Genomic DNA, 13,778 nt, shown 5'->3' on the forward strand with positions numbered 1-13,778 from the left:
AAAAAATTGGGGGGGGGGGGTCAATTTTTCTCATTTGAAATTTTATAAATAAAAAGAAAATTTCTTCAAACATATTTTTGAGAGGATTAATATTCAACAGCATAGTGAATTGCTCAAAGGCAAAACAAAAATTTTAAGTTCATTAGACCACAAAAGGAAGGTTGGTATTAATTTTGGGAGTTTCGGTCCCAACAGTTTAGGAATTAGGGGCCAAAAAGGGACCCAAATAAGCATTTTTCTTGGTTTTCGCACCATAACGTTAGTATAAGTAAATAGAAATCTATGAAATTTAAACATAAGGTTTATGACTATAAAAGGAAGGTTGGTATTGATTTTGGGAGTTTTGGTCCCAACAGTTAAGGAAAAAGGGGCCCAAAGGGTCCAAAATTAAACTTTGTATGATTTCATCAAAATTGAATAATTGGGGTTCTTTAATATGCCGAATCTAACTGTGTATGTAGATTCTTAATTTTTGGTCCCGTTTTCAAATTGGTCTACATTAAGGTCCAAAGGGTCCAAAATTAAACTTAGTTTGATTTTAACAAAAATTGAAACCTTGGGGTTCTTTGATATGCTGAATCTAAAAATGTACTTAGATTTTTGATTATTGACCCAGTTTTCAAGTTGGCCCAAACCGAGGTCCAAAATTAAACATTGTTTGATTTCATCAAAAATTGAATAATTGGGATTCTTTGATATGCCAAATCTAACTGTGTATGTAGATTCTTAATTTTTGGCCCAGTTTTAAAATTGGTCTAAATTAAGAGTGCAAAGGGTCCAAAATTAAACTAAGTTTGATTTTAACAAAAATTAAATTCTTGGGCCTCTTTGATATGCTGAATCTAAACATGTACTTAGATTTTTGATTATGGGCCCAGTTTTCAAGTTGGTCCAAATCAGGATCTAAAATTATTATATTAAGTATTGTGCAATAGCAAGTCTTTTCAATTGCACAGTATTGTGCAATGGCAAGAAATATCTAATTTCACAATATTGTGAAATAGCAAATTTTTTTTTAATTAAGAGTTATCTTTCTTTGTCCAGTATAGTAAGCAAGAAATATCTGCAAGAATTTTTTTTAATTGGAGTTATCTTTCTTTGTCCAGAATCAACTTAAATCTTTGTTATATACAATATACAATGTATATTCACTTTTTACTACCAACTGGTAAATTTAAATAATCTTTACCATTCAGTGATAACAAGCAGTTTTTTTACATCTTAATATTTTATGATGTATTTAAATGAGTAGTAATTGTTGCAAACTCCATTAGAATATTTTAATTGAAATTAGTTTTGGAATAAGGGAAAGGGGGATGTGAATAAAAAATTGGGTTCAATTTTTCTCATTTGAAATTTCATAAATAAAAAGAAAATTTCTTCAAACATTTTTTTGAGAGGATTAATATTCAACAGCATAGTGAATTGCTCTAAGAGAAAACAAAAATTTTAAGTTCATTTGAATACATTCATTCTGTGTCAGAAACCTATGCTGTGTCAACTATTTAATCACAATCCAAATTTAGAGTGGAATCCAGCTTGAATGTTGTGTCCATACTTGCCCCAACCGTTCAGGGTTCAACCTCTGCGGTCGTATAAAGCTACGCCCTGCGGAGCATCTGGTTCTATATTAAATCACACAAGCAAAGTTATCTCCCTTTTCTATATTAAATCACTTTTTCTGTATTTTTCAGATGTGGTAAATGTCGTCGTTTTATGAAATTCATCCAAGCGAAACCTAGTCGTCTCCATTGTTCTAACTGTGATGATACATTCACACTGCCACAGAATGGGAATATCAAACTTTATAAAGAATTGAAATGTCCACTGGATGATTATGAGTTAGTTCTATGGACAACTGGGGTAAAGGGAAAGGTAAGTCTGTACTGCAACAATGTTATAAGGCCAGAATGTATAAACATTACTGAACTGTCATGTTGTTATATAAAGTCCTTGATTGTAAATAACATGACTGTCATGTTGTGATATAAAGTCCCTTACTGTTAAATACCTGGACTGTCATGTTATGATATACAGTCCAAAACTTAAATAACTAGACTGTCATGTTGTGATATAAAGTCATTAACAGTAAAGTTACTGGACTGTCATATTGTGACAATCTATTAACCAATTTATTTCTTGTTTTTCTGTTTATTATTTAGAAATGGACTTAGTTTTTCTTCCAGTTAACATCACATACAGTATGCAGTTCAAGTTTTTAAAACATTTATTAGATTCATAAACCATCCTGGACTTTTAGGAAACTTAGACAGACATTCTTACAATCAAAAGATAGTATCTAGAGGAATTTTTTTTTTCACCATTTAAAGATTTTTGTTTCCCCTATCACACTGAAAATATAGACAACAGCAAAAGTAGGCAAGACACTGGGTTTGAAAATATAGACAACAGCAAAAGTACTGGCAAGACACTGGGTTTGAAAATATAGACAACAGCAAAATGAGGCAAGACACTGGGTTTGAAAATATAGACAACAGCAAAAGTAGGCAAGACACTGGGTTTGAAAACATAGACAACAGCAAAAGTAGGCAAGACACTTATGGAAAGCCAACGGGGTCATAATTCTTACTTCGTAACTTGTCAATTTGTAACTTGTAATTGTGTGATTTGTCAATTTGTATATTGCTGTTTTCTAACTTGGTAATTCGTTAAATGTCGATTTGTAAATTGTCAACTTGTATACATACTCAAAATTGCCGATTTGTAAATTGTCAATTTGTGTATTGATGTTTTGAAACCTGTCGATCCGTAAATTGTCAATTTGTATATTGATGTTTTGTAACTTGTCTATTCGTTAAATGTCAATGCGTGATTTGTCAATGTGTGAAATGTCATCGTTGTATTATGCTAACGATCATTATGACGACAGATGGCGCTCGGTTTCTTCTTCGGTGTATAAGCCTCCTGAAAGTAGGAGCACCTCCATATGGAATATATATACCTAAGTAATTTTAATCAATCAATTACAGCAAATTTACAGGCCCCCAGTTTTATTTTATTTACTAACGTGGAGAACGGAAACTATAAAAATACATCCCGACTTGTCAAGTCCCTTGACGTAATCGATCTCTCCTAATTGCGAGGTAATTGAAATAGTCGTTGGTCCGTGGAATATAACGACTGGATTATTCAGGTAAATACAATAAGGAGATGTGGTAATAAACCGTATGATTGACAATGAGACAACTATCCACCAATGCGAATTTCAAATAAAGTCGATGTAAGCAAGTATAGGCAACATACGGCCTTCAACAATGAGAAAACATAATACCAAATAGTCGGCTATAAAAGTCTAAATCATTGCTGGAAAACCCAGGTTCTAGTAATAAACGTATCTACATGTATTAATCCTAAAATGCTATTATCGGTTCATTTTATTCTGACAGGAGGGGAAAGGGCTGACATATATATATTGATACACATGCCTACTGATTTTTTTCTGGTCAAGAAGCTTAAAAATTGCCGCTACCAGATTCCCGTTCTATAAAAATTTACAACCAAAAAGATCAAAATATTCACAAGTCCCTTGATCGCAACAGCTGCTTATTGACGCCTAGTATTCCCGATATGATCCCCACCCGGTGACACACCTCCTTATACCCGGCAACCTTACCAAATCTTATATTTTGTTGATCGGATCGTTAATTAACCGAAATGATTCACGATGTTAATCAATAAAGCTAAAAGATTTTAAATGTGCATGTCATGTAAAATAAAAAATAATTTGCAATGAATTCGTAACAATATAATCCTAACTCAATTGACAAACCATGCTGTATTCCGCCTGGCTCTTCTGTTCAGCAGTCAACCATGATCCCAGGTCGGGTTGTTGTCCCTTTGACACATTTCCCATTTCCATTGTCAATTTTAAGTAGGTGACGCATGTAGTAAAAAATAAACAGTTTCATAGTTTTACGATCATGGTCATTAACAAACTATCCAGAGGGAAAACCTCCAAATATATTTCGATCTACTGAGTACCATGATCATTCTAGATTTGAATCTGTTTCTGTAGGAAAACGTTGTGGATAAAAAAAAAACGGCTTTAATAAAACGATAGACAGACGATAGATTGACGATGCACGAGAGCAGTTTCTGAACGACTGTCAATGCTCGCAGTTTGCGCACTACAGTTTCGTCAATGTGGTTCCACTCGAATACTGTTTTTACGAAAAATAAGGTGGAATATTGTGGTATTTTGCTCGTTGAGATCTCAAAACACTTTTTGAAGTTCTTGATATGCAATTTTTTTCAATACGTTTCTTGACTGATAATTGTTCAATCGGGCACTTGGCAGCAATTGATTGTCCTTTTTTGGACGAGCTTTTTTTTAATTGTCTGGCTCTATAGCACTGAAAAACTTTCTTATCAGGAATCCTAGTGTTAATTTTGACTTCTTGACTACGTTGCATTTTTGGAAATATTGGTAGTCCAATTTAGGTCCTCGTTTAGTTGTCTGGTTCCTTTAGATTTTATTACAAAATAGTGCATATTCAATACAGTTTTAATATATAGTATACATTAATTAAGTAACTCATTTAAAAAAAAAAAAATCAGTTTTTCTTTCAAAGTTCAAATATGATATAATAAACTGTGACATCTTTTATCTTCATTACTCAGGAGCCAAATAAAGAGTGTTCGTCTATTTGCAACTTGTATTAAAACACATTTAGAGAATTGCATTCTTTTATGAAATTTTTATATTGAGATTATAATATTAAGGAATAATGAGTGTCAAACCATTTCTCCCATTCATGATACATTTAGTTCAAAATTTGCGGCCCAGGACACTATCAGTATAAATTTTCCAGCACCGTCTTATATTTCATGTATTTAGTCTTATTTTGACCCGGTTAAATATCAAGTTTATATTTCCTGCCAAGTGACAGTAATAAATTTTCGAAGTTGATAAGGAAGCCCGTTCCAGCGACACATCTATGATATCAAAATACAGGATCCCATCCCAGGTTTGGTGACCAGTACAGTAAACTCTAAATAAATGCGAGACCCTGATAAACATGCTATATAAAACAAACAATGTATTTATCTATTTGTTTTCTTCTATATAAATGTGGTTTACATAATTGATTTAAATTACATTGGTATGTATTCCATATGCCGGTGCTCCTACTTACAGGAGGCTTATACACCGTAGAAGAAACCGAGCGCCATCTGTCGTCATAATGATTGTTAGCATAATACAACATTTCACACATTGACATTTCACACATTGACATTTAACGAATCGACAAGTCACAAAACATCAATAAACGAATTGACAATTTACGAATCGACAAGTTACAAAACATTAATATACAAATAGAAAATATACAAATCGACATTTAACAAATCTGAGACTACTATAATGTGTTATAGTAGTCTCAGAACAAATCAACAAGTTACAAAACAGCAATATACAAATTGACAATTTACGAATCGACAAGCCAAGTTACAAAACATTAATATACAAATAGACAATATACAAATTGACATTTAACAAATCAACAAGTTACAAAACAGCAATATACAAATAGACAATATACAAATTGACATTTAACGAATCGACAAGTTACAAAACATCAATATACAAATAGACAATATACAAATCGACATTTAACGAATTGACAAGTTACAAAACATCAATATACAAATAGACAATATACAAATCGACATTTAACAAATCGACAAGTTACAAAACAGCAATATACAAATTGACAAATCACACAGTTACAAGTTACAAATTGACAAGTTACGAAGTAAGAATTTTGACCCCGTTGGCTTTCCATAGACACTGGGTTTGAAAATATAAACAACAGCAAAAGTAGGCAAGACACTGGGTTTCATGAACCCTTACAATTTGTTATTAATGATTAGAAATAATTATTATTTTACAGTGTTACCCTCTTTGTCCTTATTGTTACAATAATCCACCATTCAAAGACATGAAGAAAGGATTTGGTTGTAACGAGTGTACCCATCCAACATGCCAGCATGGATTATCACAGACAGGGGTATCAGAATGTGTAGAATGTGAGAATGGTATCTTGGTGCTAGATCAGACTTCAGCTCCAAAATGGAGAATGGCCTGCAATATGTAAGAGGACTTTATACTGCTTGTAGTTCAATTTTGCAGACTTCTTCAAATTATTTTGTTATGAGTCATATTTAGGTTATTGTTGCTACTCTAGATCTTGTCACACAGTTTAGTAAGATGAAATATTCTGAAAAATAAGCTTTTTTTGGCTAGACCATTGAAACAGATTATCATGAAATTAACTGAATATAAAATATGAAATAATATTTTTCACTTTGTATATAGATTGTTTGATAGATTTTATTTCTGTATGTTCTTGCTTTATACTTCAGGTAAAAGGCAAATATAGTTGTCTTATAAGCCATGATAGATAGAATCTGGCAGGTGTCTCAGCTTTTCAAATATCATTTTCACAAAATTATCAGATGACTCTTCAGTAGAAGATTTTAGAAGTTTTTTAGATGCTATATAAATATATGAACAGCTCAATCGATTTGTGTTGTTTCTGAAAATATATATTGTATAGGGGATCAGAAGGCACATTTTAGTTTACTCCACCATGCATAAAAGTACAAAATTATTTCCATTTCCTATGCCATCTTTCAAAAATAACCACCATCCAGCAAATTTTTATTGAAATCCTTCGGATTCCCCCTCAAATAATCAGTTCTAGAACATCCATCAGTTAGACAAGATCTGCCAAGCACACTAGATTGCAATAAAGTGAAAATATTCTAAAAAGAGGCTGTCAGAATGACAGTAAACCAGATTTTTTTTACATTTATGTGTGGAGCATAACTCCTGACCAGTAAAAGTTACAATCATCAATATCAAACTTGACTTCCATTTTGTCATGCAATATTAGAATTTGTAAAGCTTTGGTTGAATAGTTCATGAGTTAAAGCATGAAGATGACTGGAAACACCATATTTCAATCTTTCAAGAACCATAACTCCTGAATGGTGAAAGTGATAATCATTAATATCAAACCTTACCTCTATTTTGTCATTAGTAACAACATATAAAAAATTGAAAAGCTTTGGTTGAACAGTGCATGAGTATATATGCACAGACACTGCAGCCAGATGCCTAACAGTCTGCCCACCATACATTTTCAAATCAATAGCCGATTTTTAAGTTTTAATTCTGGTTAAAATGGCATATTTTTTCCGTAGTAAAAATTCCTGCACTTGTTTATTAATAAAAAGATTGAGAATGGAAATGGTGAATATGTCAAAGAGACTACAACCCGTCCATAGAGCAGACAACAAAGTATATTTCTTAAAAAAAACTCCATAAACTGTGTGTGTGTACATGTACATGTGATGTTGATTTAATTTTAGGTGTAATGTTGTGATCAACTTTTTTGACAATGCCCATAAAGTATCAGTATCAGAAGATATATGTGAAGACTGTGGATCACACATTGTTAATGTAGATTTCAGCAAGGTATGTATGTTTTATAAGTATATACATGGTCCAGGGACACAGTTATCATCCTTTGATATTTGTTGTCTACAAATAGAATCCCTAGTATGGACAGTGTATAACTTGCAAACTTTTTACATACACCTAATTAATTTTCTTTATATTAATTTATGCAAAATATAGTAAGTAGTTTGAAAAGGTCACAAATATGTATGTATAGACCCCTTAGCATAATATCCTCCCTATTTAGTATGTATAGACCCCTTAGCATAATATTGTCCCTATTAAGTATGATTAGACCCCTTAGCATAATATTGTCCCTATTAAGTATGTATAGACCCCTTAGCATAATATTGTCCCTATTTAGTATGTATAGACCCCTTAGCATAATATCGTCCCTATTTATTATGTATAGACCCCTTAGCATAATATTGTCCCTATTTAGTATGATTAGACCCCTTAGCATAATATTGTCCCTATTTAGTATGTATAGACCCCTTAGCATAATATTGTCCCTATTTAGTATGTATAGACCCCTTAGCATAATATTGTCCCTATTTAGTATGTATAGTCCCCTTAGCATAATATTGTCCCTATTTCGTATGTATAGACCCCTTAGCATAATATTGTCCCAATTTAGTATGATTAGACCCCTTAGCATAATATTGTCCCTATTTAGTATGTATAGAACCCTTAGCATAATATTGTCCCTATTTAGTATGTATAGACCCCTTAGCATAATATTGTCCCTATTTAGTATGTATAGACCCCTAAGAATAATATTGTCCCTATTTAGTATGTATAGACCCCTTTGCATAATATCGTCCCTATTTAGTATGTATAGACCCCTTAGCATAATATTGTCCCTATTTAGTATGTATAGACCCCTAAGAATAATATTGTCCCTATTTAGTATGTATAGACCCCTTTGCATAATATCGTCCCTATTTAGAGTTAGAGTCAAAAGACTTTTTATAATAATAGGATAATCACAGCCTGTGTTAAAAAGTACAATTTGTTTGTTACAATCATACTATTAGAATTAGATGAAACATTGTATTTTGTATGTTTTTTTATAGGGCAAAACTCCACTAGAAGGAGATGAAACTGAACACTCAGGCTGTGTATTTTGTGACCCGGTATTTAAACCATTGGTAGAAAAACATCATGCAAGAATGAAAAGAAGGGGAGGTGCTAGTCGAACAGCTGGCAGAGGTGGGCGTGGTAGAGGAGGAAGGTCAAGAGGTCGAGGGAGAGGAAAACCAAAAGACAAAATGTCACAGTTAGCTGCTTATTTTGTATAGTTATGTCATTATGTTCTGATTTAATGTGCCTTTTCACTCATAGTCTGTCACAGTTTAAAATTCTTTAAAATGTATTGTTTTTGGTAATATATATACTCTACAGCTTATGGTACATGTCACTCATTGTTATCTACCAAGTTTAGTACCAATGTTATTTTGACTTTTTTTTACCTTTTGTAATATCTAGTTCTAATAATAAGGACTACAATTCAAAGACCTAGTGTTGTCTTGGTAATTATGTATTATGATCCGTTGATGTGTGATTCTGAAATCATGATAGCACTTTTTTTTTATTGTAAAGGTGGTACCTAACACTACAGGGAGATAACTCTGTGAAATCAGCTAAACGTTTGAATCAAGGACAAATTAAGCTTCTCAATTATCAAAACTAGTGTTTGTCAAACTGCTATATATCCAACCATTTTTTTCCAAGAAAGTGATTGGTTCAAGTTTTTTAAAATTTTTATATTTTTTTCAAAGGGTCAATGTAAACATTTTCTCAAAATTTTATGAAAATTAAACGTGCCAAATTAATTTAAGTCTACGTGTTGGGTACCACCTGAAATTCTTGTATTAGTAGGCACATGAGATAATAATTTATCTGCCAGTTAAGTGATACTGTCTCTTTTTAGAATCTGGAATTAATTGCACACAAAAAAGGTAAAATATCAGCAACAGATAATTGTTGAAAAGAACCCTATCCTTTGAAATTCTTTTCAAGAATCAGTTAATGTTGCATCAGATCCTTTGTCAGACTATGTAAGAGACACCCATGTTCATTGTTCAAGCCTTTGTCAGACTATGTACCTATGTAAGAGATATCCATGTTCATTGTTCAAGATCAACGCTACCATGCATCTGTTCACACATATTATAAAGACTATCATATTAAAAGTGTATTGTGTAAGTAAAACTAGTAAGAAACCATTTGCTTTTATATTTTTTTTATATTAAGAATTTACTGCAGCACTGTTAAAGAATTAACTACAAGTTCTTACCGCATTGTTAAAGTTACATTTAAATTAGTTTTTTTTATATAAATGCTTTGATAGATGACAGAGAATTATTACATAGATAATATATCATGCTAATAGCTGGTATTCTGAGGACAATACTCAATCAGACAGGTAGTTTTATAAATGTGTATTGTTTGTTATATCATGCAGTCTATAATAAATTCTAAATAGATTATTGTACTTTGTCCATTTTATTTAAGTTGTGTTTTAGTTCATTTCATTCCTGTTTTTCATATTTAGAACTAAAGACAACAAGTACCAGGTCAGAGCAAACAAACATCTGGAATGGAGTATTTATAATGCCTTTATTGTTTAATTTCATGTTTTCTAAGTAAGATTGTAGGCCATTGTTTGACTTATGGCTATGCAGTTATTTCTCCTTCTTGGAATTGAAATTCTGATTGTCTCCCTTGACACAATGTTAGGGCAGCAAGTACCTCAGAACTGAATTATTTAAGATGTGCATATAATTAAGAATTCTATGTTGGTCAGAATTACCCAATGTACATTACAGTTGTATTCTATTATTTATTGATATATCCAATATGTAAAACTGACGAAGCATCCCTACTTGTATAATAAAGAGGACAAAAGTGTGTTGGACTTGTATCAGTCAAAATTTCATATAACAATTGATCCTTTGTTGTCTCATCAACTCTGCATATTGTTAATATAAAGTACTCTTGTTTTTTTGAAAATTTTATTTTATAGCAACCCGTCTACCAGATCTACCCTTGAATTGTAATTCAAATATATCATGTTCATGCACAAGTAAATTAAGGCTCAAAACACATATAGCCTACTCTATTATTTTTATTCATGTAAATTTATTTGTGAGTTCAAAGTAAGTAAAAACACCAAAAGCAATATCTTTTGTCAGAGCAGGAACAAGTTCTAAATGTGATCAGTATATTGTTGGTGAGACACTAAAATTTAGAAACAATCTGTGCAACCTTGACTTTGGAGTGTCAGCAGGAACAAGTTCTAAATGTGATCAGTATATTGTTGGTGAGACACTAAAATTTAGAAACAATCTGTGCAACCTTGACTTTGGAGTGTCAGAGCAGGAACAAGTTCTAAATGTGATCAGTATATTGTTGGTGAGACACTAAAATTTAGAAACAATCTGTGCAACCTTGACTTTGGAGTGTCAGAGCAGGAACAAGTTCTAAATGTGATCAGTATATTGTTGGTGAGACACTAAAATTTAGAAACAATCTGTGCAACCTTGACTTTGGAGTGTCAGAGCAGGAACAAGTTCTAAATGTGATCAGTATATTGTTGGTGAGACACTAAAATTTAGAAACAATCTGTGCAACCTTGACTTTGGAGTGTCAGAGCAGGAACAAGTTCTAAATGTGATCAGTATATTGTTGGTGAGACACTAAAATTTAGAAACAATCTGTGCAACCTTGACTTTGGAGTGTCAGAGCAGGAACAAGTTCTAAATGTGATCAGTATATTGTTGGTGAGACACTAGAATTTAGAAACAATCTGTGCAACCTTGACTTTGGAGTGTCAGCAGGAACAAGTTCTAAATGTGATCAGTATATTGTTGGTGAGACACTAAGATTTAGAAACAATCTGTGCAACCTTGACTTTGGAGTGTCAGAGCGGGAACAGTTCTAAATGTGATCAGTATATTGTTGGTGAGACACTAAAATTTAGAAACAATCTGTGCAACCTTGACTTTGGAGTGTCAGAGCAGGAACAAGTTCTAAATGTGATCAGTATATTGTTGGTGAGACACTAAAATTTAGAAACAATCTGTGCAACCTTGACTTTGGAGTGTCAGAGCAGGAACAAGTTCTAAATGTGATCAGTATATTGTTGGTGAGACACTAAAATTTAGAAACAATCTGTGCAACCTTGACTTTGGAGTCTTGTATTTTTTTTTTTACAAGTTTACTCTAGTAATCGTTGGATTGGATTAGTTCATACAAAGATACAGGATACTGATCATGATTGATGGATTAGTTCATACAAAGATACAGGATACTGATCATGATTGATGGATTAGTTCATTCAAAGATACAGGAAACTGATCATGATTGAAGGATTAGTTCATACAAAGATACAGGATACTGATCATGATTGAATTTACGTTGAAAATAGTACAAACTTATCATAAAAACAAGGCCAAGGTCAGATGAACCATAACAGACAGACAATCTTCTTTGTTAAATATTTGTTTTTGTATTGAATGAGATTGTGAGACGGTGATGACTGCTGTACCCCTATTTTGACAATTTTACCTATAATGTCTGTTTTGTTCATGAATCGTTGTAAATATAATGGAATTTGATGTGACTGTCATACAAGTGAGAGGTTTAGCACTATTAAACCAGGTTCAATCCACCATTTTCTACACTTGAAAATGCCTGTACTAAGTCAGGAATATGAGTTGTCCATTCGTTTGGTGTGTTTTATCATTTGGTTTTGCCATTTGATTAGGAACTTTCTGTTCTTCGTTTTTCTCAGTTCAGTAATTTTGTAGTTTTACTTTTATCCATTCACCAAATATAGGTTGGCGTTTCTTATTGTATATATCATACCAGTTTTCATTCCTTGTTTTGTACATAATCACAGTTGTTTTGGTTGTTCATTTTTTCTTTAATTGTTTAAACAAGGTAGAGTCAGAGCCTGGCATGGGTTTTGCTCTTTGTTGGAACCTAGTTACCAACATCTTCTCTACTTAATTTGGTCTCAGATGGATAGTTGTCATATCAAACCACATCTCCTCAACCTATTGCTTGTTTATTGGAGATGCTGAACCAACCATCAAAATCTAAACATTTTTGAAGGCCTTACATTGACCTATAATGGTTTACTTTTATAAATTGTTATTTGGATGGAGAGTTGTCTCATTGGCACTCACACCACACATATTCCTTCAAGCCAATATATTCAAGCATGCCTAAAAAGTGTTGAAAACTTATTATTTAAATTAATTTCCTAATTCCAAGGACCATAACTGCACAAAATCTTGATCTAAAACTAAGTCATGATAAAACTATTTACCAATTAACCGATCAATATCTTCTAGCACAACAAAAGATGAAAAGAAATGCATTAACCTGATTATTTGAGTGAATTTTCCAAGTTCAATGTCCATAACTCCACACAAAAATTACCAGTTCAGAACAAAACTCAAACTTGAACTGTAGCTTTTTATAGTTAAAATATATACCAATTATCAAATCCAATATCTTCAAGACTGACCAAAAAGTGTGGAAAACATTATTCTAGTGAATTTTCAGGTCAAAGGATCATAGCTCTGCTCATATCATTAAACTGGAACAAAATCTCAACTTGATCTGTAACTTGTCATGATAGAACAATAAACCAAATATCAAATCAATATCTTTGAGCATGATAAAAAGTATTCAAGGACCACAACTCTGCACAAATTACAGAGACTGGAACAAAATTAGAACTTGATCTGTAACCAGTCATGATAGAACAATATAGATAGTGCAAACCTAAAGTCCCCTTTAACTTCTATAGGGGACTAAAAATAACGGGTTTATATTTTAAAGCTATATCAAAACCATCAAAATGAGATCGGGGAAACTGTGTAACACAAGACCTGGTATGATTGCCTGTGAAACAACTCTTCATTAGATAAAACTAGCAAAATATTTAATTAAACTTTGACAAATTACTTGACTAATGACTTGGTATTCATCAATGGCTTCCATTCTGTTCAGACCTTTATCACTTTAACTAGATGTACTCACTGACAAAGATGTCTCCTCCAGGACTTGTAAAATCCAACCAACACAATGAATGTTTAAAACAATATAAACTCTCAAACTTTGGGGAAAATCAAATATGTCACTTAAACCTTCTTTCCTTGTAAATATGTATGAAATATTTCAAAGCAAGCTATGTAATATTTGAACAGCAAGCTATTAGGGCCCAAAATAATTAGTATGGAAGATTTCAAACAGGAAAACCAAAAGTGTAATCTAT

General features: G+C 32.3%; 1 protein-coding gene across 2 annotated transcripts in view; it reads left to right on the forward strand.

Moving 5' to 3' along the window:
- LOC134684254 (DNA topoisomerase 3-beta-1-like) overlaps window positions 1–9,983 on the forward strand; it is a 45,206-nt gene extending 35,223 nt beyond the window's left edge. For both annotated transcript variants that reach the window (XM_063543515.1, XM_063543516.1), the window contains 4 exons: window positions 1,695–1,875; window positions 5,916–6,115; window positions 7,399–7,504; window positions 8,563–9,983. In XM_063543515.1, coding sequence (XP_063399585.1) covers window positions 1,695–1,875; window positions 5,916–6,115; window positions 7,399–7,504; window positions 8,563–8,787 — 712 coding nt within the window. In that variant the 3' untranslated portion in view covers window positions 8,788–9,983. The remainder of the gene's footprint in view (window positions 1–1,694; window positions 1,876–5,915; window positions 6,116–7,398; window positions 7,505–8,562) is intronic.
- The last annotated feature ends 3,795 nt before the right edge of the window (window positions 9,984–13,778 follow it).

Source organism: Mytilus trossulus, chromosome 9 (assembly GCF_036588685.1).
Source record: "Mytilus trossulus isolate FHL-02 chromosome 9, PNRI_Mtr1.1.1.hap1, whole genome shotgun sequence".
In the NCBI taxonomy this organism is placed as follows: domain Eukaryota; kingdom Metazoa; phylum Mollusca; class Bivalvia; order Mytilida; family Mytilidae; genus Mytilus; species Mytilus trossulus.